Source organism: Neofelis nebulosa, chromosome 16, assembly GCF_028018385.1.
Source record: "Neofelis nebulosa isolate mNeoNeb1 chromosome 16, mNeoNeb1.pri, whole genome shotgun sequence".
Classification (NCBI taxonomy): Eukaryota; Metazoa; Chordata; class Mammalia; order Carnivora; family Felidae; genus Neofelis; species Neofelis nebulosa.
This window is the reverse complement of record NC_080797.1, coordinates 55,961,344-55,987,121: the sequence shown is the minus strand read 5'-3', so window position 1 is coordinate 55,987,121 and position 25,778 is coordinate 55,961,344. Positions and strand designations below refer to the sequence as shown.

At 45.5% G+C, this 25,778-nt stretch overlaps 2 protein-coding genes across 6 annotated transcripts in view; one reads left to right on the top strand and one right to left on the bottom strand.

Annotated features, from left to right (window-relative positions):
• TAF15 (TATA-box binding protein associated factor 15) overlaps positions 1-4,080 on the top strand; it is a 29,311-nt gene extending 25,231 nt beyond the window's left edge. For 4 of the 5 annotated variants that reach the window (XM_058705937.1, XM_058705934.1, XM_058705933.1 and 1 more), the window contains 4 exons: positions 1,554-1,635; positions 1,752-1,840; positions 1,949-2,462; positions 3,751-4,080. In XM_058705937.1, the coding sequence (XP_058561920.1) occupies positions 1,554-1,635; positions 1,752-1,840; positions 1,949-2,462; positions 3,751-3,790 (725 nt within the window). In that variant the 3' untranslated portion in view covers positions 3,791-4,080. The remainder of the gene's footprint in view (positions 1-1,553; positions 1,636-1,751; positions 1,841-1,948; positions 2,463-3,750) is intronic. The other variant, XM_058705936.1, reaches the window with a different exon arrangement.
• Positions 4,081-11,393: 7,313 nt separating this feature from the next.
• On the bottom strand, positions 11,394-24,394 carry HEATR9 (HEAT repeat containing 9). The gene is made up of 15 exons (XM_058703399.1): positions 24,296-24,394; positions 23,096-23,145; positions 21,198-21,379; positions 20,815-20,941; positions 20,551-20,607; positions 20,302-20,358; positions 19,579-19,636; positions 19,070-19,233; positions 15,489-15,671; positions 14,767-14,859; positions 14,538-14,657; positions 13,393-13,466; positions 12,653-12,704; positions 12,124-12,210; positions 11,394-11,881 (listed from the first exon to the last, which is right to left on the bottom strand). Exons 1-15 carry the CDS (start codon positions 24,381-24,383, stop codon positions 11,501-11,503), a joined length of 1,773 nt encoding a protein of 590 aa, XP_058559382.1. The 5' UTR covers positions 24,384-24,394; the 3' UTR covers positions 11,394-11,500.
• Between the last annotated feature and the right edge of the window lie 1,384 nt (positions 24,395-25,778).

Here is a 25,778-nt window from a genome sequence, read left to right as displayed (position 1 = left end):
GTCTGTCTCTATTGTGTGAATTACTACTTCTTTCTCTCCCTAAGTTTTTTTACTTAAATCTTTTTTTTTTTTTTTAATTTTTAAAAATTTTATTTTAGTTTTTAATTATTATTTTTTTATTTTTTATTTTTATTTTTTTTTTTTAATTTTTTTTTTAATGTTTTTTATTTATTTTTGGGACAGAGAGAGACAGAGCATGAACGGGGGAGGGGCAGAGAGAGGGAGACACAGAATCGGAAACAGGCTCCAGGCTCCGAGCCATCAGCCCAGAGCCCGACGCGGGGCTCGAACTCACGGACCGCCAGATCGTGACCTGGCTGAAGTCGGACGCTTAACCGACTGCGCCACCCAGGCGCCCCAATTATTATTTTTTTACATATTTATTTTTGAGAGAGAGAGAGAGAGAGAGAGAGCGCGCGCGCACAAGCGGGGGAGGGGCAGAGAGAGAGAGAGACACAGCTTCAGCCTCCAAGCTCCCAGCACAGAGCCCGTCGTGAGGTTTGAACCCATGAGCTGTGAGATCATGATCTGAGCCCAAGTCGGACATTTAGCCAACTGACCCACCCAGGCACCCCTTAGATTTTAATTCTTTTAAAAGAAATTTTTATTTATTAGAGAGGGCGCTGGCACACGGGAGAAGGGGAGAGAGAGAGAGAATCCCAAACAGGCTCGCTTCATGCTCAGCACAGGGCTCAATCCCACGACCCTGGGATCATGACCTGAGCTGAAATGAGGACTTGGACACTCCAACTGAGCCACCCAGGCACTCCATCTTTTTCCTTATATCTTAAAGTGAGAGTGGGTACTGAAAGGAGATTGGGTAAATAAGGTGTCATAATAGCTAAGAAAGTAGTTGAAAGAAGGTTCTAGAAATCCCTTTGGAAAGCTGTGTAGCAGTTTTTTATTCACCTGGAGATCAGGAGACAGTTGCTTAAATGATACTTAATTAGGTAATCTGACCAGTTTATAAATTCCCTGATACAGTTGCCGTCATCTTTTTTTTTTTTTTTTTTTTTTTTTTTTTTTTTTTTTTAAATTTTTTTTTCCAACGTTTTTTATTTATTTTTGGGACAGAGAGAGACAGAGCATGAACGGGGGAGGGGCAGAGAGAGAGGGAGACACAGAGTCGGAAACAGGCTCCAGGCTCTGAGCCATCAGCCCAGAGCCTGATGCGGGGCTCGAACTCACGGACCGCGAGATCGTGACCTCAGTTGCCGTCATCTTAATTCATTTCTATTGTGTTTAATTTCTTAAATTTGGAATATGTTTTCTCTGCCTTTATCACTGAGATTCTCAGACTAAGGAGGGTATTATAGAAAGTGGACTTTGAAATTTTTTAGTGCATTAAATAATGCACTGTATTATGTGCTTGCGGTCTTTTCCCACATTTCTTGGATTTACTAAGTAAAGCCTCAAATGAAAAGAATCAGGGTCCTACCATAAGGGGTTCATTTTGGGGGTGGCCGCCCAGTTATTGATGGGTACTTGCTCTGGCTTTTCCTCTGTTTCATTAATGTTTACTGCTAGTTTTTCTCCCCTACTCTTTCCCCCAGGCCGTGGAGGATACAGAGGTCGTGGAGGCTTTCAGGGGAGAGGTGGAGACCCCAAAAGTGGGGACTGGGTTTGCCCTAATCCGTAAGTATCTCATTTATTTTGTCAGTAATAGGGTTGGGATTGGGGTCAGAGGATGCAAGAGGGGGTTCAGAATCAATTGGAAACTATTGAACATTTTTATTTTCCTCCTTTCTCAGATCATGTGGAAATATGAACTTTGCTCGAAGGAATTCCTGCAACCAGTGTAATGAGCCCAGACCAGAGGATTCTCGTCCCTCAGGAGGAGGTGGGTCAGCTTTTTAACAGCAATTCCATGGCATTTATCTTCTGACTAGCATTAAGCGTGCTTTACATTATTCTGCTGGCCTTGCTGATTTGCATTTTTACCTTGCAGATTTCCGAGGAAGAGGCTATGGTGGAGAGAGGGGCTATAGAGGTCGTGGGGGAAGAGGTGGAGACCGAGGCGGCTATGGTGCAGACAGAAGTGGAGGTGGCTATGGAGGAGACAGAAGTGGTGGCGGCGGCTACGGAGGAGATAGAAGTGGGGGTGGCTATGGTGGAGACAGAAGTGGGGGCGGCTATGGTGGGGACCGAGGCGGCGGTTATGGTGGGGACCGAGGCGGCGGCTATGGAGACCGAGGCGGAGGCTATGGGGGAGACCGAGGCGGAGGCTATGGAGGAGACCGAGGAGGTGGCTACGGCGGAGACCGAGGTGGCTATGGTGGAGACCGAGGCGGCTATGGTGGAGACCGAGGCGGCTATGGAGGAGATCGAAGTGGGGGGGGCTATGGAGGAGACCGTGGCGGTGGTGGCTATGGTGGAGACCGAAGTGGAGGCTATGGAGGAGACAGGAGTGGTGGTGGCTATGGAGGAGACCGAGGTGGCTATGGAGGCAAAATGGGAGGAAGGTGAGTATTACAATGTACTTGTTAATCTTTTTATTTTACTGCTCCTAGGGTTTAGGATCCGAGCCCTTTTTGTCACATTTTCTTAATGTCCAGTTGTTTGGAACTTGAATTTTTCATTGGAAACTCTCAATTAGGATGGAGAAGATTCATTTAGTTTTCCTGCTTAGAAATTTCTAAAACTCATTTTGTTTTGGAAATTGTTTCATAAATCTATATTTGTATGAGAGTGTGTATATGGCTGTGGTATTCTTTCTCATGGCTAAAGTTAATTGAGATTGAGAGGTAATTTGAAACTGTATGTAAATGAGAGGTTCTTAATGTTAAGTGAGGGGAGCACACCTTTCATAGGGGCATTTTCTGAGATCACATGTGACACCTGCCACCCTGTAGTTGTTTCTCTGGAGAGTCTGGTAATCCCTTTTCCAGATGAAAATTCCTGATGGTACTGATGGGAGTGTGTTGTGCACATGAATGGTGTAGAGGCAGAAAAGTTGATGAAAAACAACTTCGATTATTATACTAAGCATCTGTATGCCAGATGCAGTATAGGGTAGTGAGAATTAGTATAGCATATGGTTAAGAGCATGAAGTTCAGAGATAAGAAGTCTCTGGTTTCGAATTCTGGCTTCACCACTTACTAGCTGTGTGATGTTAGGCAAGTTACTTAACCCTTTGGAGCATTAGGATTCCCATCTATAAAATGGGGCCAGTAATACCTCCTTCATGGAGTTGTATTAGATCATGTAATGACAGTTCCTGGCCCACAGTAAGTGCTATATAATTGTTAGATAATAGTAATTATCTTTTGAACATGTCTTACTGTATAGCAAATCCTGTGGAAGCGTCTTTCTATTCTTTAGTTTAGTCCTCAGCTCCATGAGGTAGATGTATTTCCCATTTTGTGAAGTAGGAAACGTTGTGTAACTTTTCCAAGGTCACATAGTAAGTGGCAGACCCAGAATTCTTACATGAAAATGTGTGCTTTCCTTTTTCTGTTATGCCACTCGTCTGTTAAGAGTGCTTGACAGCGGTTTAGAGTCCTTACTGTAGATGGAAAGTTTTTAAGACTCAGTGATAGCAAAATCTTCCAGGAACTTTGTGGGTCTTAAAGCTGATAAATTAGATGTTTATTAAGCACTTCTAGGAGTGGAGAAATAAATTAGGTATGGTGTCATTCTTACAGAAATTGTCAAGCTGATGCCAGTCACCAGCACCCTGAGGAAGTGTCTGATGCTCCCCCTTGGTAGAAAATTAGAATTTAGTCTGGCTCTTTATTTTTCATTCCTAGAAACGACTACAGAAATGATCAGCGCAACCGACCATACTGATGACTGTTTTGAATGTTCCTTTGTCTCTGACATGATCCATAGTGAAATTGCCAGAGTTTTGCCTGCTGCTTTCCTCGTGGCCTCTTCTTGGGTAGTGAAATTAAGTGACATTTGGATTTTTATTTGGGTGGGAGGGCTGGGACAGTTTTTCTTTTAGAAATGTCCATTGAAATTTCCCCATTTAGTTTTCCACCTCTCCTTTCCAACCCTTGAAGCTAAGTGCGTTGTAAAATATTGCCAAAATGGAAAGTGTTTTGTATTACTGCAATAAAGGCTGCTTGTTTTGTGGACTTTTGTACATTAGTGCATTGTTCTATCACACTCAGGATTCAGTTACAGCAGACTGTAACCCTAAAGAATTAGGAAATTCATTCTGTTTCATTAACTTAAAATGTTACTTTTAACAATACTGAGCTCCTGCTCTGTTTAGAGTAGTAATTTGCAAGAATGACTGCATGTCAGAATTACCCGAGGAGGTTATCAAGATTAGATTTCTAGGCCTCACCCCAGGTCTACTTGGTCAAAACTTGTTAAGTGTGGGGAGCTAGACCTAGGAATCTATATCAGGCTCACCAGATGGTTTTGATACAGTCACTTTAATGGTAGTTTACAGCTGTGAGCCATTTATTTAGGGCAGCGTTCTAGATGCTGGGAATGTGGAAGTCTAACGGTTATGTAGGAAGAGTAAGGATTTGATGACAAGCCAGGGTGAAGATACCAGTGTGCTGGGTATGTTACTTGGCATTCATTAAAGAACTATTTCTCCTACACTTATCAAGGGTAAGGCATTGCACCAGATGCTAGATATGTTGCGCCTCAAGCAAAGAGACAATATACAGTCTGACAAGTACTCCAATAAGAATTAAGTACAAGGTACTTTGAAGGCTGGTTGGAAGGACATGATCCAGTCATGTACAGTCGAGAAGGCTTGGTAAGTCTTGAGGGAAGAGTAGGAGTTGGCTATGTAAGAAGGCTGGGTGAGGAAAGGTATTCCCAGCAGAAAACTAATGACATGAACAAACCAGGAGTTAAGAGAGTGAAGAACAGGCTCTGCATTTGAGAATTGTATATAGTACATTGTGGTTAGAGGGAGGAGTTCAAGGATGACCCTGCAAAAGGTAAGACTGGAGAGGTAAACATGCTTGGTGAGAAGGTCCTTCTTGCATTTCATTTTTCCCCTGCCTCCAAATAGGGAGTCATTAAAAGATTTTAACCAGGGCAGTAGCCTGACCTGAGTGGCATCAACTGAAAGATGATGATGGCTGCCTTGTGGAGAGGCTGGACTGGAGACAGAATGGTAAGCCAGGTGAGAGATGATATTGGTCTGAGCTCAGATAGTGACTGGACAAGGAGGAGATAACTAAATTGATTTGAGAAATGAGGGAGGGACACTGAACAGGATTTGGCTGGATGTCAGAAATTATGGGGAGAGAAGTCAGGTTTCTAGCCTGGTGATTGGGTAGATGTGCTATTCATTTAAATAGAAAACACTGGGAAAGGAACAGGTTTGGGAGCAAGATTAGGGGAAATGAGTAGGTAGCTGGGTTGTGCAAATCTGCAGCTTAGAAAGTTGGCATTCAACATTATGCATGCTGATTTTTTTTTTTTTCTGTACTGACTTCTTCCTTTGCTGCTTCTCTGCCTGACCTTCAGATGTAGGAGGTTTCTCAGAGCTTGTTCTGAATCACCTTTTCCTTTTCAACTTACACTCATTTTCATCCTGGAAGAACTCATTCAGGCTGTGGCTTTAAATACCGTCTAATACACTGATGGTTACCAAATTTAAGCCTCTAGTCTTGACCTCTTGCCTTGCTTCACTCTGGATTATATTCAGCTTCCTAACTTGACCTTTTTATTAAGATGTACTGGGGGCGCCTGGGTGGCGCAGTCGGTTAAGCGTCCGACTTCAGCCAGGTCACGATCTGGCGGTCCGTGAGTTCGAGCCCCGCGTCAGGCTCTGGGCTGATGGACGGCTCGGAGCCTGGAGCCTGTTTCCGATTCTGTGTCTCCCTCTCTCCCTGCCCCTCCCCCGTTCATGCTACATCTCTCTCTGTCCCAAAAAAAAAAAAAAAAAAGTTGAAAAAAAAAAGATGTACTGAACAGAACTTTTTTCTTTTCCTTTCTTTTCTGTTTTCGTAACTCTGATGGGACTAAACAGAACTTTTGATTCCCTTTCCAAATCACTTTCTCTCCTCCTATACATTCTTTTTCCTGTAAAGTCTGTTTTTCCCATAGTAGCCAAATGATACCGTAAAGATGTGAATCAGACTATGTCATGCCTTTTTAAAGGCTTTAAATGACTTTTATTTTTATTTTAGGGAAGTTGCATACCCAACGTGGGGCTTAAACTTATGACCCTGAGATTGAGAGTCACGTGCTCTAATGACTGAGCCAGCCAGGTGCCCCATTGACTTTTGTTACATGTAGGCTATAAATTCCTTACCCTGACTTGCGGAATGCTTATGAACTGGCCTCTGTCTCCCTCTCCAACCTTATTGTGTAACATTTATCCATACTAACCTTGCTTTAACCACATTGGTTTTAATTCTTCATGGTACCAATATGCTTTTGCTGTAGTATCTTTATATGCTTTATTTTGGATTCACCTTCCTCAAATATTCAGATGGCTGATTCCTTTTCATTGCAATGTTGGGTCAGATTCCACCCTCCTCCCTGGCCTTCTATCTAAAATACTGCCTCTCCTCAGTGACTCCTATCACCTCTTATAATGTCATCACAGTATCTATCATTATTTGAAATGATCTTTTTGTGGTTGTCAGTTTCTCTCTTCATTAGAATATAAGCTCCAGGAGAGTAGGGAACCTTGTCTGTTGTTGACTGTTCTACCCCAGTGCTTAGAACAGTGTCAGGCACAGAGTAGGTAACTCAATGAATATTGGCTAAATGAATGAATCTATTATAGGTACAGATTTGAGATTAATGAGCCACTAATATTTAAATGGTAATTAAAGTGCTGAGTGGATATAGTAAGACTGTCTAGAGTAGTTCTTCACCATCCAAGCTCTATATTAGAATTAGCAAGGATGTTTTTTTTAAACACAAGGATGCTGGGTTCTATTCCAAAACAGTGAAATCTGTTCGGCGTGGCCATTTAATAAGAGCCTCAGTTGATTTTAATGGTTTGGGGAGACAGTATATATAGAGAGAAGAGCCTAGGATAGGACCCTGAGAAATACTAATACTTAAGAGATCATAGAAGAGGATCCTGAAATAGAGACGAAATGGCCAGTGAGGTGTTGGTGGAACCCAAAGGAAGCATGGATTTTAAAGAGGGAGAAGCTAGTGGTGTCAAGTGCTCAAGCCAGGCCAAGTCATACAGAGTGCATATAGATAGCACTCGTATTTAGCAATATGGAGGCTCTAAATTACCTTAGCACAGGGTGTCTCAACCTTGGGACTACTGACATTTGGGTTGGAGAAGTCATTGGTATGGAGGGTTGCCCTTTTTGTTGCAGGATGTTTAGCAGCATCCCTGGCTTCTACCACGAGACTCCAGGAGCAGCCCCCAGTTGTGACAATCAGAATGTCTGACACTGCCAAATGTCCTTTGGGGACACAGTTTGGGGTGCATGATTGCCCCTTTTGAGGACCATTGCCTTAGCAAAAGCCATTTTGGTAGAGCATTGAATTCTGAACCCAAACTGAAGTGGGATGATGACTAATAGATATTGGAGAAATGGAGACAGGTAATGTGGACAACTAAAAATCTTGATTACAAAGGGTGGTTAGAGATAGGGTTGAGGTAAGAAGAAGTATCTGGACAGGGATATGGGTTTGTGGGAGGTTATTTTTTAAGATGGGTGAGAAATAAGCATGTTTATACACTACGTGCAAGGAAATGGGGATGATTGATGTTCAAATCCCTTGAAGGAATGGTGACCAGAAAGCTGGTGAAGGATTTATAGTAGAACAGGAGAATGCCTCTTGTGTTATTTCTGGAGGTAAGGATAGTTGCAGATGCTGATAATGATGGTAACAGATGATTAACATATATTGGGGGCTTCCTATGTGCCAGGCACAGTTAACAAGCACTCTGTGTTAACTAATTCTCACAACAATGCTGTGAACCAAGGAGGTATAGGAAACACTTCAGAGAAGAGATAAATGGTGTGATTTTGATTGCTGCTTGAAAGGGGCTTCAGAGGGTACAGTGAGGAACAGAGGCACTGAGAGGCTAAGCAACTTGCCCAGGATCACATCTCTAGTAAGTGGCAGAGTCTGGATTCTAATCCAGGGATTTAGCCTTAGAGCCTGTGCTCTTTACTGTGCACAAGGATGCTTGTAACAGAGGTGGCAGGAAGTTGAAGTAATTCCATGTGATGTCTTTTTATCCCCTGAGTATAGTAAAATATAATAGTCTGCTGAGAGTTGGGGAATATGATAGTTTGAAGAGACTGTAGTAAATGTGAGGATAGAGATAGCAGAGAAGACTTAAGATAACCATTGTAGGAAATAGGAAAGTATTGTGACTAGGAACCCGTAAAGTTGGTAGACAATGATGAGAGCCCAGTTAACATAGGAGGCAAGTGTTTTATGGGTACAGTCTATGGATGTGTGATTTTTCTCTATCTTAAAATTTTTAAAATATATTTTTATTTATTTATTTTAGGTGTTTTCATTTATTTTTGAGAGAGAGCATGTCTATAGCCATACCACCCTGAATGCACCTGATCTTGTCTGATCTTGGAAGCTAAGCAGAGTCGGGCCTTGTTAGTACTTGGATGGGAGAGAGAGGACGTAACAGGGGAGGGGCAGAGAGAGGGAGGCAGAGGATCTGAGGCCAACAGCAGGCTCGAACTCACAAAACTGAGCCAAAGTCGGGTGCTTAACTGACTGAGCCGCCCAGGTGCCCCAGGTTTTTCCCCATATTTAATTAGCAACCTGGTTATAGGAACAGAGGCAGTTTGATTCAGGGTTAGAGATTTTACTAGTCAGATACTAGTAATCTGAATAAAAATTTCAGATTTGTTTCATACCTGTTGGAGGTATGAGAAGAGTAGAGATAGTGGTTGATGGATGGAGTCTAGGCTGAGTAGGAAGAAAAAACAAGTTAATGGAGAATGTAGGGATGTCAAGAGTGGTGTTACTGATGAGATTCAGAGAGCTGATACTGAGGATAAGCTGGATAGATAGAAGGTTTGGGTCAGAAAGTAGATATTCAGGATTTGGGAGATGGAGCAATTCCTGGGGATGATAAGGGCTGGGTGTGGCCATGGAAGTGGATGGCTAAAGTGAGTGGAAGGGAAAGGCGTTTGTATTTGAGATCAAGAACTGAGGAGCTGGGTGTTGGGTGGTTGTTACATCATGGTGATAGCAAGACCGAGGTTCAGGCAACGAATAAGAAAACAGAGAAGTGAACCAGAGGATGGTATAACTAGAGAGCCAAGACACATGAGTTTTATATAAAGGCACAGGACAACGATGACATTGGAAGGAATGGAGAAGGATGAGCAACACCTAGGATTTTGGGAAGAGGTCATGGCATTCAGGAGAGAGAGCTAGATTTCAGTTATGGCACAGAGATGGATGAGAATGTTAGAAGAAGAGGTGGAGCGTGTTTATTGTTTTTTTTTTTTTTTTTCCCCTGCCTTCAGAATTAGAGGGTATATTCAGAGGTTTCATTAGAAAGAGGGAAAAGAGGAGGGAACATACATTTTGGATGGTGTCCAAAGAGCAATAGCAACAGATCCTGGCGACTGAGAGAAGTGGGCATTTCAGGCCTCAGAGAGAAACTGGCCACAGCTAGGATTAAGCGTGTTTGTCAGAGTATTGCATCTAGGTAGTTTTGGTACTTATTGGGAAGGCTTTGCTACATTGGTGGTGTACTGGATGGTGGGTCCTCCCTGCAGGGCTTTATGCTCAAGGCTGTCTTAAGTCTTCTGATGAGGATTGGTGAAATTAAGATTGAGGTACTGCTGAGCAGAGACTATTACCTGGTTGAGTAACAAGATATCCTCTAGAAAGCCAGAAATATGGAGGAGTAGGAGGAGGGGTTAGAGATCTGTGGGCAGGATTTTATAGTAGTTGAGAGCCTAAATTAGGTAATAAGTGCTTGTTTGTACCCACAGGCTGTTAAGGTGCACGGAAATTTGTGTTAGGTTACTCATTGGCCCAAAGGTGCAGAGTGGGTAAGAGAAAGGAAGATCCATTTTTGCCATCTTTGGTCTGTGTGTTTTTACTTACAACTCTGTAAGGCAAAACATGCATCTGAAAGTACTGGGGTAGGTAGGGAGATAACATCTGAATGAAACATACCATGTTGGATTCAGAATAACCAGACCACTCTAGAACCTGGAGTGTGGGGAATGGAAAGGAGCATCTGTTTTACTTCGACCTTTCTCTGCTTGATGGGAAGAACTTGACCTCACATTAGGTCACTTCAATAAGATTGGGGAGGATATAGGGGTGGCAGGACATTTTTAACCTCCAGTGGTCACAGGCACACATGGTAACACTGAAGAGAGGAGAAGAGAGAAACGCTCAATTTGAGGGCTTACTGTGTGATGCTAGGCACTCTATTGGGCTTTATATTATTGTTTGCTCCTAATAGGAGCTCTCAAGTAGTATGGATTATTCTCATTTTATTATAGGCGAAGAAATAGATTAACTTGTCCAAAGTCAAAGATCAAGTAAGTGATGGACCCTGGACCCTAGGATTCAATTTCAGATTTGTCTGACTCCAAAGTCTGAACTTTTCCTTTTTTTGTTTTGTTTTTTTTTTAACGTTAATTTATTTATTTTGAGGGAGAGGGAGAAAGAATCCCAAGCAGGTTCTGCGCTGACAGATCCCGGGATCATGACGTGAACTGAAATCAAGTCGGATGCTTAACCAACTGAGCCACCCACTCACTCCTGGGCTTTTCCTTTTGTAGGTTGTTGGGATTGGTGTGGCAGGTCCTATTGGTAAAGGGAAACTGAAGCCTTTAGTACAAATAAGGGAGAAACTGAAGCAGTTTTCAAGAGTAGAGAGAGTCTGTCACAGGGAATGGCTCTGAGGAAGGCAGAAAGCAAGTGTAGGAGAAGAGACAGAGAAGATGGCTGGTCTTGATTATAGCCTCATTATCTCCTAACCACTGGGAAATGGTTAGGGGGCAATTTAGTAAGAGGAAATGGCCCAAGAGTCCAGCTTTGCAAGATTTTCTATTTTTCCTGTTTGCAGCCCATTCTGGGCAGAAGCTCATCAAATTCTGGGTATAGACAAGGGCTTGATTTAGAGAGGCAGACTGGCCATTGGAACAGCTCTGTCTCTGTCTTCTCTTTGCCTTTTTGAGAAGGACATGTGACTGAGTGAATTAATACTCAGGGCGCCTGGGTGGCTCAGTCGGTTGAGCATCTGAGATCATTTGGCTCAGATCATGATCTCACGGTTCATGGGTTCGAGCTCTGGGTCGGGCTCTGTGCTGACAGCTCAGAGCCTGGAGCCTGCTTTGGATTCTGTCTCTCCTCTCTCTGCCCCTCCCCGGCTGATGCTCTGTCTCAAAAATAAATAAACGGTTGAAACAAATGAAAAATAACACATAACCAAGAGTGTGGAGACAGGAGTTTCAGTGTAGCCTCTGACAAAAGGAACAGCAGTGGTAGGTAGAGTGACACTCATTTATTCATGGAAGATAAGTATAGGTTGTTTTCCCAGGGGAACCTGAGAAGTAACCTCAGGAAGAGAATGGGGGCTAGGCCCAAAGAACTGACCTATTTAGAGGTTTTAGCAAGGATCTGGAGCTGCTTCTTGATCCCTGGCACCCAGGGCCCTGTGGCCTGTGCCTTGTGTTTTGGTTTAGAGAAACATGTTGGGAAGGTAGAAGTGAGATAGAAGGCAGACTCTCTCTGGGCACTCAGCTTTTTCTGTTGGTCTGATGTGGCTCTGGACTTTGCAATAAACAAGGGGTTCAGCTGTGCTAGTTGAAAGTCTTGGATATTTAACTCTTCTAGGTTCTCAGGGTCTTTCTGGAACCTTGTAGGCTCTGCCTCCTTATTGGTCTTAGGTGCTTCATATACAAAGATAACCTTGTTCTTTAGCTTGTTTTGGATCCAAGGATCACTTGAGGCCAGGAGAGTTAATGTTTCTTGTAGCTGCATTGAAACAAAGGTCCTCTGCATTGAAACTTCAGGCTAAGGCTGGGAGGGGAGGGGGTGTCCCAGTGAGGGGGTGCTCTGGCCACAGGCCACTGGGGTCCCACGGAATGAAGTCAAGGTATAGTGTGTGAGGGCTTATTCCCTTTCCTCCCTCCTGACAAAGAGCAAGTGGTAAGGATGGATGGGAGAGGCTTGGAGGAAGGGTAGAGAAGAGGAAGAGGTGGGCAGGAATGCCTTACACTGTTCTTCACAGCCTGGCTCTTTTCCGCATCTAGCATGTCCAACAGCAAGTGGAACACTTGTGGTTTGTGGATCCCCAGGACGCCCTGGCAGAGGCAGAATGTGCCTAAGTAGTCAGCCTAGGAAGATGCCCCATCTGTGCTCTTTTCCATTCTAGTCTCCATGATGACCCTGTCATCTGGCCTGGAGAGAGGGGGAGCTGTGGCTTCCCAGCTGAGGTGTATCCCTTTCCTTCCCTTTTGGGGCCACCGCATTGGGTTCTAGTACATACTGTTCACCAGAAAGAGTCAAGACAATTTCTGCAATACCTAAGCAATGCCTCTCATACCCATCTCCTGTCCCTTATCCCACCTACTTCCAATCCTGAAGAAAAGGTCATTGCTGAATTCGTGGTAGGGCTGGAATTCTAATATAAACCACCAAACCTCCCCAAACTTTACAGTCCTTTCTTCCCTGAAGTAATTGCCCTCAATTGCCTACTCCCCTTGCCATCAATACATCTGGTCAGAGAAGCAGGGCTGGCCTTACCAAAGAGATGACTGCTTCCTGGCGGGCAGTGGCATTTGAGTTCATTAGTTGCCTGTGTGGAAGGAAGTGAATGTGTTATCCAGTTAGAGGGTAGGAGGAGGAGGGCTGGTTGTTTCTTCTGACAGCCCAGAGTGAATCGAGCACAAGGCCAGAGAGTGATGCTGATTACATCAATTTCTCCCTCTTGTTTCTTGGGTTAGGAAAGGGGCTGGGAAGGGAAAGGCAGATACTACAATTTGCCAAGAGGTACCAAATGACAATTAGGACTTGCATCTGTCCAGAATTCTACCTTTTTATTTTTTTATTTTTATTTTTTAATGTTTATTTATTTTTGAGACAGAGACAGAGCATGAGTGGGGGAGGGTCAGAGAGAGAGGGAGACACAGAATCTGAAGCAGGCTCCAGGCTCTGAGCTGTCAGCACAGAGCCCGACGCAGGGCTCAAACTCACAGACCATGACATCATGACCTGAGCCGAAGTCGGAAGCTCAGCTGACTGAGCCACCCAGGTGCCCCCAGAACTCTACCTTTTACAGGTCCCTTTCATGTCCTCATCTTAATACGAGCTTTTATGTTTTATATTTTATAGCAGCCCTGAGTGATAGGTGTTAGCAGTACCCTTTGCCAATGAAAATCCCAGGGGTCAAAGTAACTTGGCCAGGGGCACAGGCAAGAGAACTGGGATCAGATTCTCAGCTCTCTCTGACCCTGTGCCCCTTTCTGCCAGCTTGAGCCACTCACGCCTCCACCAGGTTCATCATTGTAGGCTTCATCTTCAGCTCTTCCACAGTTTCAGCCACAGCCTTTCTCATAGCCTGAAGAAGGATTAAGGTGGGACAGTAGAGAAAAGGAATGCAGGAGTGTGCCTTTAAGTGCTCACAAACCTTTACCTTGTGCTATGTATGGTCCTTGCCTTGAGGTCTGGTAGGGGAAGCATGCGGGTGAGTAGACATGTACACTACTGTGGTAAGTGTTACAAATGAGCTAAGTATAGGGTGAAAATAGGGCCTCCTCAGTCTGGGTACCAGCAAGATGTTCTGGAGGAAGCAATGCCTCAGCTGCAGCCTGAAAGGTGGATGGGAGTTAACCAGTAGAAGGGTGGGGGTGGGAGATTTTGGGGCAGAGAGGAAGGCATGTACAAAAGCTTAGAGGCAAGAGAGCACAGAGAGGTTAGGAAACAAAAAGGAGTTCAGCGTAGCTAGGTGACCACACTGAGACTCTTCAGGGTGGGGCACTCTGAGGTGTTACACTGAGATAGCAGGTATAAACCAGGACAGGGTGATCTTAAGCATAGCTGGTGTGTGGCCGTGAGTGGGAGTGGGGAAAGCTGAAGCTAGAGAGGTGAGCAGGCCTTGGGTGGTGAAGGGCAGTGTAAGCCATTCTGAGGGCACTGGGGAGCTACTGAAAAATTTTATGCAGAGGTGAGACACAATCTGATTTACATTTCAGAAAAATGGCTTTGGAAGTTCTGTGGCTGGTTCTGTAACAAGGTACAATAGAGATAAAAGCAAAGGAACACAGAGGAATGCAGGGTTGATTCTGGTGGAGGTGATTTGGGAAAGCTTTCCATAGGAGGTGTTTGGACTGGCCTTGCAGCAGCAATGGTATTATAACAGGCAGGAGGAGGGAGGGAGTGAATAATAGCATGAGATAGTTTTCACCTTGCAGAGGGAGGGAGGGTTGACTTGTCATTATGCTGAGAGAACTGCCTCCCTTGCAAAGGCAAGGTGGCTTGAAAACATGGGCTGCATTAGGGGAACAGGGAATGCGTTAGAGTGAATGTGATACGTTTTGGGGCAGTGTGATGGGAGCCAAGTCAGGGAGGTCTTCAGAGAAGGGAGAGGAGACGGGTTTGGGTTGCCTGGGCTTGGGAGCTTTGGTCTCACAAGGAAAGGTTCATTGTAAGTCTTCCTCCAGAGCAGGTCAAATGTGAATCCCTCCAGCCCTTGTGCCTGGATCTTTTCCAGTCCAATGGTCTTGAGCATCTGGGTGGCTTCAAAGCGGTGCTAAGGGCAGAGATGGGGAAGTATGAAGGATAGACTCTTCATCATCCCTCTTCATCATTCCCATCCTATTGCTGGAGAAGGAAGGGTGCTAGGTAGCCTTAGACCTTACCTCCAGGACACTAGAAGAGCACAACTGGTCTAGGATGGCCCTGATGACTGTGGCTGAGTGTACATGCATCATCTTGACCAGCATCCTAAGTGCCTGTGGGGGGGAGGCAGGTGGGATGGGGTGTACAGGGGCTAAGAGGCATCTGGATGGCCAGGTAGGCTTGAGGGCTGAGCCTAAAACTCACAGGGAACAGTTGGGGTCCATTCTCCTGCCTCTTGGCCTCTTGAGTGAGAGCATGAGTTCATGTGTGCACATATGTGCACATTTTTTTTTTAATGTTTTTATTTATTTTTGAGACAGAGACAGAGCATGAGCAGGGAAGGGGCAGAGAGAGAGGGAGACACAGAATGTGAAGCAGGCTCCAGGCTCCAAGCTGTCAGCACAGAGCCCGACACGGGGCTCGAACTCATGAACTGTGAGATCATGACCTGAGCCGAAGTCGGACGCTTAACCGACTGAGCCACCCAGGAGCCCCACATATGTGCACATTTAAAATGAACACTATTTCAAATCAAACATACACAGACATATGCATGTATGCTCATGTCTACGTGACCCCATACTCATGTATATACATATTCACAGACACACAGAGGACCCCACAGTGTTCCCTGCTGAAGCTTCTTTGGTTGAGTATGACGGGGTCCAAACTGTGCCAAAGTCAGCACTGGCCTTTGGTTCCCCAGCACTCCCCAGGGAGTCCAGCCTTCTGCCCCTCACACCTTCATCCGCTGGGTTTTGGACCCTTGGCTTAGGCATTGCAGCAAGAACTCTTGGGCTATTTTGCTGCAGGGCCTCAGGAAACCCAAGCACAAGGCTGCCTCCACAGCTGCTTCATTCGATGACTTCTTTATCAGCATCTGCAGAACAGGCACCAACTTCTCTTCATCCCCGACTTGAGTTCTCTGAGGGAGACAAGAAGTGAAATAGGCAGGGGAACTATATCTTCATCCAGACATTGTTAAGAGGGCAGTTCACTCTTACTTCCAGAGCATTCTTCTTCCTCCCTAAAATGAATCTCATGTCATCAGATTAATTTACCCATGTCCCCTTATTTTTGCTGTCATCCACATGCTCCTAGGTCATATCCCTTCATTTCTCTATGACATCCATCCTGGATGGATGGATGTCATTCTCTTTAACACTTCTGCTGTCTTAATTCCTGACATTTAAAAAATATACATGCCATTGATCCTACTCCTGCTATCCAATAACCTTGTCCTTCATTCTGTGTCAGCCCCTAATTCTCAGGTTTTTATCATTACCCATTACTACGGCTTCTCCATGATCTCCATTTTATGGATCCCATTCTCTGACCATCACCGCTTATCTTTCCAGCTAACTTCCTGATGCCAGTAATTGTTGGACTCCACAAGGATTAACAATTCACTGAGCACCTTTTTATTGCTCATTTTCTTCACTCTCTACCCAGCTTAAACTTCATGGTCCTATTATAGTCACTTCTCTGCCTCACTCAACTCCTTTACCTCTTCTTGCTTCATTGTAGTCAACTTCCCACTTTGTGCCTGTACTTTCTGGAGAAAAGCCCACAGTCATGATGGCTGATCTTGCTTTAAACGTATGAACACAAACCTCACGTAGACCCTTAGTCCTACCTAGTAACCATACTGTTTTTCCTTGGGCAAGTCTTTTTCCCTCTCCTGATTCACACCCTGTCCTTTTGGAACCTCTAACACTTCTTCCTCTGTTCTTATTCTCAGCTGATGACCTTGTTTCTTTATTGAGCAAATAAAAGCAACTAGAAAAGAAGTTCCAAAGACACCTAACCACCATTTCTATCCAACCTTCAACACCTGCACCTATATGTTCTTCCCCTTCTCTTACTACTGGGTACTCTGACCATCTATCTAAAGTCAATCTCTCTACTTGTGTGTTAGATTTCATCTCTTCTCACCAAATCAAGAACATTTGTGCACAACTCTTTCTTCTCCCTTCAAAATTATCATTTTTCTGACTACTGGATCATTATCCCTTAGAATAGAAACATGCTGTTATTTTTCTTTTTTCTAAAATCCACCCCCAGTACCAACTACAGCCCTTTCCAACAACATTTGGAAAATTGTCCATTCTTGCCATCTCTAATTTCTTTCCTCCCGTTCACTCTTAAACTCATTATGTCAGACCTATACCCACCCCCACCAAAATTGTTCTTGTTTAGATATTCAAGGATTCCTGCATAGTTAATCTGTGTATTGATTCTCAGTCCTTATATTATTTGATACAGTTGATTTGTTTCCTTGATATATGTTTTTCACTTGATTTTCAGAATCTCAAGACTCTTGAGTTGTCTTCCTACCTATTGGCCACCTATCATTATTTGCTGGTTCTTCCTCTTCTCCCTGAGCTCTTAATGTTGGGATGCCCCTAGACTTGATTCTTGGTTCTACTGACCTCATCTAATTGAATGACATTAAATGCTGTCTGTATGCCAACAACTTATAAATTCCTTTCTCTAGTTCAGACTTCTAAACTCCAAATTGTACATACAACTGTTTACCTGCTGTCTCCCTTGGAGGTCCAATAGACATCTCAAACATAACTTGTCCAAAACAGGACTTCCGATATTACCTTCAAACCTGTTCCACCTGCAGCTTTCTCCATCTTAGTCGATAACAACTCCATCCTTCAGCTGCTAGGCCCAAAACCTTGGCTTCATCCTTGTTTCCTCACTGTCTTTTATAGTTCACATTCTACCTGTCAGAATTTTACTAGCCCCACTGCAACCACCGTGGTCCACGCCACCATTATATCTCACCAGGATTGCTTTAGTAGCCCCTAATTGGTCTTTCTGCTTACACCTGACACCCCACCCCCACCTCCCCATATTTCTCAGAACAGCAGTCATAGTGAACCTTTTGAAATGTAAGCTAGATCATGTCACTGCTTTGCTCAAAATGTGTAATGGCTTCTTACTTCACTCAGAGTAAAAAGCCCAAATACTAAAGTCGTCCAGAAAGCAATGGCCTAGTATGATCTAGTCTAGTGGATCTAGTAGATCTAGATCTAGTATAATTGAGTCTCCTGTTTACTACTTTGACATATCTTCATTTCCTACTGCTTTCTTTATTCCCACTCCACTTCAGCCACACTGGCCTCCTTGCTGTCCCTTAATCATCCAAGCACGCTCCTGCCTCAGGGTCTCTGCATTGATTGGTCCTTCTGCCAGGAATGCCTTCTTTCAGATAACCTGCAAGGCTAACGCCTTGACCCTCTTTATGTCTTTGCTCAGATGACCCCTTCTAAATGAGGCCTTCCCTCCCTTCTGGGTTTAAAACTACGACCTGTTCCTGTCCCCATTTGGCATTCCTGATCATCCTCACCCTGCTATATAATTTTTCCACTGCACTGGTTACCTGTAACATACTATATAATTAAGTTTATTGGTTATTAAATATCTCCTCGACTAGAAGGTAAGCTCCACAAGAGCAGGGGATCTTAGCCTGTTTAGTTCACTGATGTATCTCAAGGGCCTAGGACAGTGCCTGGCATGTGATAGCTGTTTAATATATATTTGTTGAGTAAATGGATGGATGATGAATTCTACTTCACGTGGAACAGTGATGGGATCAAAGTAAGAGGATCCTAAAAGGGGAAAAAATTTGATTAGTGTCAGCAGACTCTTGATCCCTTTCCCCTCTTGAGAGAGGTTTTTTCTTTAGTAGGTTTTTAAGGATAATGATTACCACTTAAAAAGCACAGGCGTTGAACTAGATGCTTCACCTACATTGCATTTAGTCTTCCCAACATTGTTATAATTACTATCTTCATTTTATTTATTGGTTTAATCCATTATTGGTTTTTAGTTTTAGAAAGAGGGTGAGAGTGCAAGCTAGGGAGAGGGGCAGAGGGAGAGAGGGAGAATCCCAAGCAGGCTCCACACTCAGCACAGCGCAGGACACAGGGCTCCATCCCACGACCCCGGGATCATGATCTGAGCCAAAATCAAGAGTCAGATGCTCAACTGACTGAGCCACCCAGGCACCCCTAATCCATTAATTTTTATGTTGGTTTCAGGTGTACAATATAGTGATTCAGCAATTCTGTACATTACTCAGTGCTCATCACGATGAGTGTAGTTACGTCAAGAGTTTAGAAATGGACAAACTGCGGCTCTGAAAGCTGGCTTGTCAGAGCTCGTGTGACCACGAAGTGGCTATGCCAGTGCTTCTGTGCAGGGAAGCTATTCCACAGGGAACTCCACAAAGACAGTGTCTTCTCCCATCAAGGCTAGGAGCCGGGTTTCCTTCTCCCTGACCCAACCCCAGCCAACACCATCAATTACCTTGCCCCAGTTACTGACTCTCCTCCCAGTCACCTTGTCTTTGGGGACAGCAGCCTGGGAGTTGAGAGCCACTCGTAGCCGTGTCAGAGAATCCATCCTTTCCTCCTCATTTTGCCCCTTCAACTGTGTGATGAGAACCTGGATCACGTGCTTATTCAGGCAACCTTGGACAGGGAGGGTCCTCAGGTCAGGGCAGAGCCTCAGGGACTGTTCTTCTCTGCCAGGATTCATTTGACTCGACTGTGCCCTCAAGACAGAAGTCCTAAGTACTAGGTCCTGAGGTGTTACCCATCTTCTCAGGACACTCATGCATGGCTGCAGTTCCAGGGGCTCTCTCTCTCCCTCCAGTCTCTTCTCTCTTTTCACCCCACTTTCCTCTCTCTGCCCACAGTGCTAGGCTGAAGTGACTTTCCTTACTCAAAGGGGAAAGGAGCTCCTCTGCTTCCTTTCTCACCTTTCCCTACTTCTCCCCACCCCCCTCACCTGCCCCAGGGAGAGGACATACTCACCCAGGAGGGCCAGGCTTCGACAGGCCTCAGACTTCACTTTCTCTGAACCGGTTTGGGCCTGATTTAAGAGGCAGGTGGTGGAAACATGCCATAAGTTGATGGAATGTCAGAGCTTTCAGAATCATCTCAACTTTTCATTTACAAATGAGGAGACCAAGTCTAGAGGGTGACCTGTCTATGCTCAAACATAGAGTACAGGCAGGGCGGTGCAATGGAAGGAACACAACTTGGGAGTAAGACTTTCGTTCAAATCCCTATCCGGTATCTAGTAGCCATGTGGCCTTGGGCAAGTCACCTGGACTCTCAGAGCTTCCATTTATCTTTAGAAAAGTGCAGATACTACCACCTATTCCTAATTTGTAAGATTTAAATGAGAATATGGACAAGAAAGCATGTTCCCCATTATAAATTGGCATATAAACACGGGGGATTAAATCAGTTAAGGTAGAGAATGAACTCAGTCCAAGTTCTTTCCTGGCTTTTCAGTTGAGGGTCTTTCTGTTAGACAAAGGGGACCTTCACGTTCTTCCATCCCCATCAAGCTGTCCTTCAGAGAAGCCAAGGGCATGAGATAGTGCATGCTGCACACTGGCAGCTCTCCTCACTGCATCTGACCCAGCATCGTTGCACTCTGGCAAGCCTTGTCTGTGCCCATGTGCCCGTGCTCTGCACACCTCAGACCCTGTTCCTCCTCTCATGAGCTTCATGTGTCCTCAGACTCACCACCTGCCATAGTGCCTCCATGACAAACTGCTCACTGACGCCCAGGCACCCCAGAGCCTGCAGGAACAGGGGTGGAGAAAAGGGAAGAGCCCTCAGGCAGCACCCCTATGAGTTACTGTCCTTTGGATACAGCTGGAGTTTTGCCTTGGAATACTTCCTCCCTCCCTCACTTCTTCCCCCAAGCATCTTTCTCCTCCCCAGCTCAGCTAGCTCCTGTGACTATGCTCCACCACCCTTGCCACCTCTCACCTGTGCTGCATAGAATTGCTCAGGCTCTCTGGGAGATTCCAGGCTTTTTGTGAGTTCCTGCCCATCCAAGGGAGCCAGTGGAAAGGAAGAAAGGGATAAATATAGTTGTAGAACTTCAAACAGGTGCTCATCCAATCCAGTCCCTTTTCCTTTCCTCCCTCCATTTTGCAGGCAGGGACTGAGGGCTGAAGGATAATGTGAGCCCAAGGTAAGGACACCCACAAAGGGAGTCTCCCCATTCTCCCTCCCACCGTGGTCCCTGACCTTTAATCTTTGCCACTTCAGGGGGTCCCCAGCAGGGTCTGAGGGCTTGGATCCCATCTGAGATTGTATAGTCAGCTTGCTCATAGGGAGATGGAATTTTTGGATGGGGGTGCCCTCTTTGAGTTGCCTGTGTGAGAAATTGCACAGGCTGGCCTTGGACCCCTTGTTCCCTCCCTCCTACTTCACAAACTCTCCTCTGCCCTTGATCCTCAGCCCAGCTCAGAGATGGGACCAGAGGAAGACGGATGAGCCTCCTCCTATCCCAGGGTCCTCTCTGGGATCTATAAGCTGGGCTTGCCCCACCCCCTCTCCCACTCCTACCTTCTCCTTCTCTTTTCCAGAAATTGTGGAGGGTGTGGAGAATAGGAAAGGTCAAAACACACCTAGGGTGATCTCTCATTTTCCGCAGCATCTTCTCGGCCTCCCGTTCTTGTCGCTTATCATATAGGGTGTGCCAGTGTGTGTAGACCTCAGGCTTCTTGAAGTAGCAGTAAGGCACTGAAAGTGGCTTGCTTGGGTGCTGCCTCCAGCACTCTGGGCTAGGGGGAAACTCCTCCTTTGGCATCTGGGGGGTGTGAGTGGCACAACAGTGGCAGGGGGGTGTTCCTCAGCCAGGAAAAGGACCAGGATAAGAAGGGACTAGGTGGGATGCCTGGATGGCTCAGTCAGTTAAGCATCCCGACTCTTGATTTCGGCTCAGGTCATGATCTCATGGTTCATGGGATCAAGCCGCATGTAGGCCTCTGTGCTGACAGTCAGGGGTCTGCTTGGGATTCTCTCCCTCTCTCATTGCCCCTCCCCTTCTCGTTCTCTTAAAATATATAAACATTAAAAAAAAAAGGGACTAGGTAAGAGAGACACCCTTCAGTCTCTCATCTGAGCTAGAGTCCGGGACTTCCTACCCCTACCCTGTGTGACTTGGGCAAGTTACTTCACCCACCAAGATCTCAGTCTTCTCATCTGCAGAGTGGAGCTAATAATCCTTGTTCTCTCTGTACCCGTTGTTGCAAAGGACAAATGGGATAAAGATTGTGAAGCCATTGTTGATCTGTAAACCAGTCTTAGTACACAGTTTGGTTATTTGAGGATCTCAGAGCACTTTGAGAAGGCCATCAGGGCAAGGAGATGGGAAAGGCAAGGGGCGAGGCAGATGTGGAGTTAAGAGGGGAAAAGACAGGCTACTGCTCCTTCATTCAGGCATGCAGCAGGTACTTACTGAGCACCTGCTAAGTGCCAAGCATTGTCCTAGGTGCTGGGGAAGCAGGGAAGCAGGTGCTACCCTGCTCTCATGGAATTTAACAGTGTCATTGGAAAAGCAGAATTTCTTTAAATACTCTATCTCTTAGGGGCACCTGGGTGGCTCAGTTAAGTGCCCGATTCTTAGTTTTGGCTCAGGTCACGATGTTAGGGTTCATGAGATCGAGTCCCGTGTTGGACTCCAATGCTGACAGCATGGAGCCTGCTTGGGATTCTCTCTCTTTCTCCCTCTCTCTGCCCTTCCCCCACTCATGCACATGTTCTCTCACAAAATAAATAAACTTAAAAAAATCTATCTCTTAAATGGTTGTGAAACTGTAGCTCTGATTGTAGTGAAGGGTTGTGTGTAGGTCAGGGGCTTTCTCTGCAGATTTGTCTTGGATTCATTCCTATTTCTTCTCCAGTCTTCCTCAGAGTCAGTTCTTTGAGCAACAAAGAAGAGGGGCTTCAGCCAGTGGTTTTCAGTTTGGTGATTGAGAAGATCATAGTGAAGATTGTCAAATCTTTGCCATTTTTTCAGAAAGTGTAGTATTGATTCACAATGAGCAGGGTTGTCAGATTTAGTGAAAACCAAGCAAATGAAAAACAGGACGTCCAGTTAAATTTAGATTTTAGGTATTGGATACCCTATTTGGGACATATTTGTATTAAAAAAGTATTCATTGTTTATCTGAAATTCAAATTTAGTTGGGCATCCTGTATTTTATTTGGCAACTCTAACTATGAGGATCCCTGTGTTAATGAATAATGATGACTCATTATTAAGCACTGCCTGCATAGCCCAGGCCTTACAGATAATATGTTGTAGCAACTCTACAAATGGAGCAGGACAGGGAGCCTGTGACAGAGGAAGCTCCTGAGACTCAGGGAGGGAAAGTGTCTTGTCCAATGTCACACAGAGTTAGTGGAAGCCCCAGGGGTGAGTGTATAAGGGTTCTGTGAACTGGCCTTAATGAAAAGGGACCATCTGCTGACCCTCCTACTTCAACAAAGTTCCCAGGGTGGCAAAAGTTAGGGGTCTTACCTGGTAGCGGGACAAGGGCAGGCGAACAGGAGCCATGGCTTTTCTGAGTTCTGTGGTACAAATGGTGGGCTAGGAATCACCCTTTTAGGCATTCACTTATTCAGCATTTAGTGAACACTGTGTATTAGAATTATTGGGGGGAACTTTTAACCTGCTTCGGCCCTATGCTAGACTAATTGAATTTGATTCTCTGGGGATAGGGCTTAGGTATTTTAGAGAGTTCCCCAGAGGATTGTTTTTTCCTTTAATATTTATTTATTTATTTTGAGAGGGAGAGAACACAAGTTGCAGAGGGGCAGAGAGAAAGGGAGGGAGGGAGGGAGGGAGGGAGGGAGAGAGAGAGAGAGAGAGAGAGAGAGGGAGAGAGAGAGAGAGAGAGAATCCCAACAGTGCAGAGCCTGATGCAGGGCTCAAACTCACGAACTGTGAGATCATGAACTGAGCCGAAACCAAGAGTTGAAGCTTAACCGACTGAGCCACCCAGGTACCCCTCCCCAGAGGATTCTAATGTACAGCTGATGGTGAAAAACAGCAGTCTTGTTCAGTGGTTCTCAACCTTGAGTGTGCCTAGAATCAACTGGGGAGCTTGTTAAAATCAATTTCTGGCACTCAGTCTGAGTATAGTTTCAGTAGATCTGGAGTGGGGGCTGAGAATTTGCATTTCTAACAAGATACTGATGCTGTTTGTCCTGGGAACACACTTTGAGAACCACTGGTCTAGCTGGTGAGACAACTGTTTACTAGTAACTAACAAAGGGAGAAAAATGTGAAGATACAGGCACAGGTGGTACAGATGAAGGCCCCCCTACTCTGGCTGTGGGGATCAGGGAAGGTTTTCCAGAGGCGATCATACACAGGCTCAGTCTTTAATCCACATAGGGGGTAGCCAGATAGATAAGGGGGAAGAGTGTTAGGTTCAGGGAACAAATTCTTTCAAAGACTGGGAGGTGGGGAATTGGGCAGACAGCAGGGCACAGAGAGGTGAGCAGAGGCTGGGGGGACACACAGATGTCCCATCTTCGAGGGCCCTGGTGACTTACTTTGAAGGCTGTGGGGAGCCATCAAAGTGTCCAGTGGCCTGCCCTGACCCTTCCTGTGGATTTGTTGAACTCACCAGACCTGTGTCTGGGAGAGAGAGCCAGAGAGCTTTTCTTTTCAGGCCCCACCTTGACTCTGTTCCTGTCTGTATTCTAGCCTCACCTTTGGTCCTCTCTGGGTACTCCAGCCATGGGTACTTGAACATCGACATGGCGATGTCAAGGATGTCAGCTGATATTTCGTAGGCCATCGTCTTCTTCTCCTGGCAGGGCCAGAGGGAGCCCAGACAGGGCAGTACAGGGCTGTTGAGAATGTGGGGGAACAGCTGGGGGAGACCTGTCCTCTGTGGCACAAGAGGGATTGGTGAGGAGTCGGGGCTTCTGTGGGTAGAAGCTTCTGAATGTTTTGAGCAACCAGGTCTCCTAGGTAAATGGAAGACTCCGGTTCCATTCTCCAGCTCCGCCCCCAACCCTTGGCATCTAACGGCTGTGGCCTTGAGCCAGTCACTTTACCTCTAGGAGCTTCAGTTTCCTCATCTGAAAAGCTGGAAAGTCATGTCTATCTGGGAGTCAGAGGGGCTGAGGTGAGGCATAAATGCGAAGGAGAGTCAAAGCATTTGGTGAACTGTCAAGCTCATATCAGCCCATGTGAGGGTCAGGGGTGGTTCTTAGGACTAGTCACCAGGAAAATGGCAGGAACGGGAAAGCCCCTTTTATATACGCACCTCCCTCCTTGGCAGCAAGAGACTGGGCTTTTGTCTGTGTCATGACGAGCTGCCTTCCAGACCTCCTACTTTTGCATATGTTGTTCGCTCTACCTGCAAGTCCTTTCCTTTCCTACCTGCTAAACTGTTCCTCCAATCTTTCCAATTTCATTTAAAGGTTATCTCATCTCTGAAGTCTCTTTTGTCTGCCTGGGCCCCCCTCCTCACCTCCTTCAGTGGTATCCTTCCCCTCCACCACCGCCACCCCAGTGTGACCACAGCCTTTTGAACAATTGCTTCCTTTTAGGTGTGTATCATACATTTAATCTGCCTAAAGGTAAAGATTGTGGCTTGTGGCTCATTCACCTCTCCACTCTCCACCCCTCTGCAACCGCCCCCATGCCTGGCATAGTGCCTGGCACACAGCAGGGAGCTGGCTATGGCAAGAAAACATGAGCCGCCAGGCCATCAGACTCAGCATCACCACCAGTAAGCCCATGAGACTCCACATGACCACCAGTAAGCTGACATGTACCCTGATGTGCTGGACTAAGACAGCGGCACCCATGCGGTGTCCCCGCTCAAAATGTTTAACCTGGATCTAATTATGAGGAAACGGTCAGGCAGATCCAAACTATGAAATATTCTACAAAGATTTGATCTGAACTCCTAAGAAAGAAATACTTGAAGACAAAAAAAGTGTGTTAAAAGTCACTAAAAGACATGGCCACTAAATTCAGTGTCAAATGTTGAAAATCAAACCAGGAGCCTGCTTGGTAACTGCGACGAGAATTTTAATGGAAAGCTGATTTCTCACATTTGCCAGTCAGCCCTTCGCAGCGAAGGGGCTGCGAGGGGAGATTTGGCCACAGGAAGCCCAGTCTTTCTCCCTTCTTCGCCTCCAGAGACATGCTGACTTCCTTTCTGATGGCAGAGCTGCAG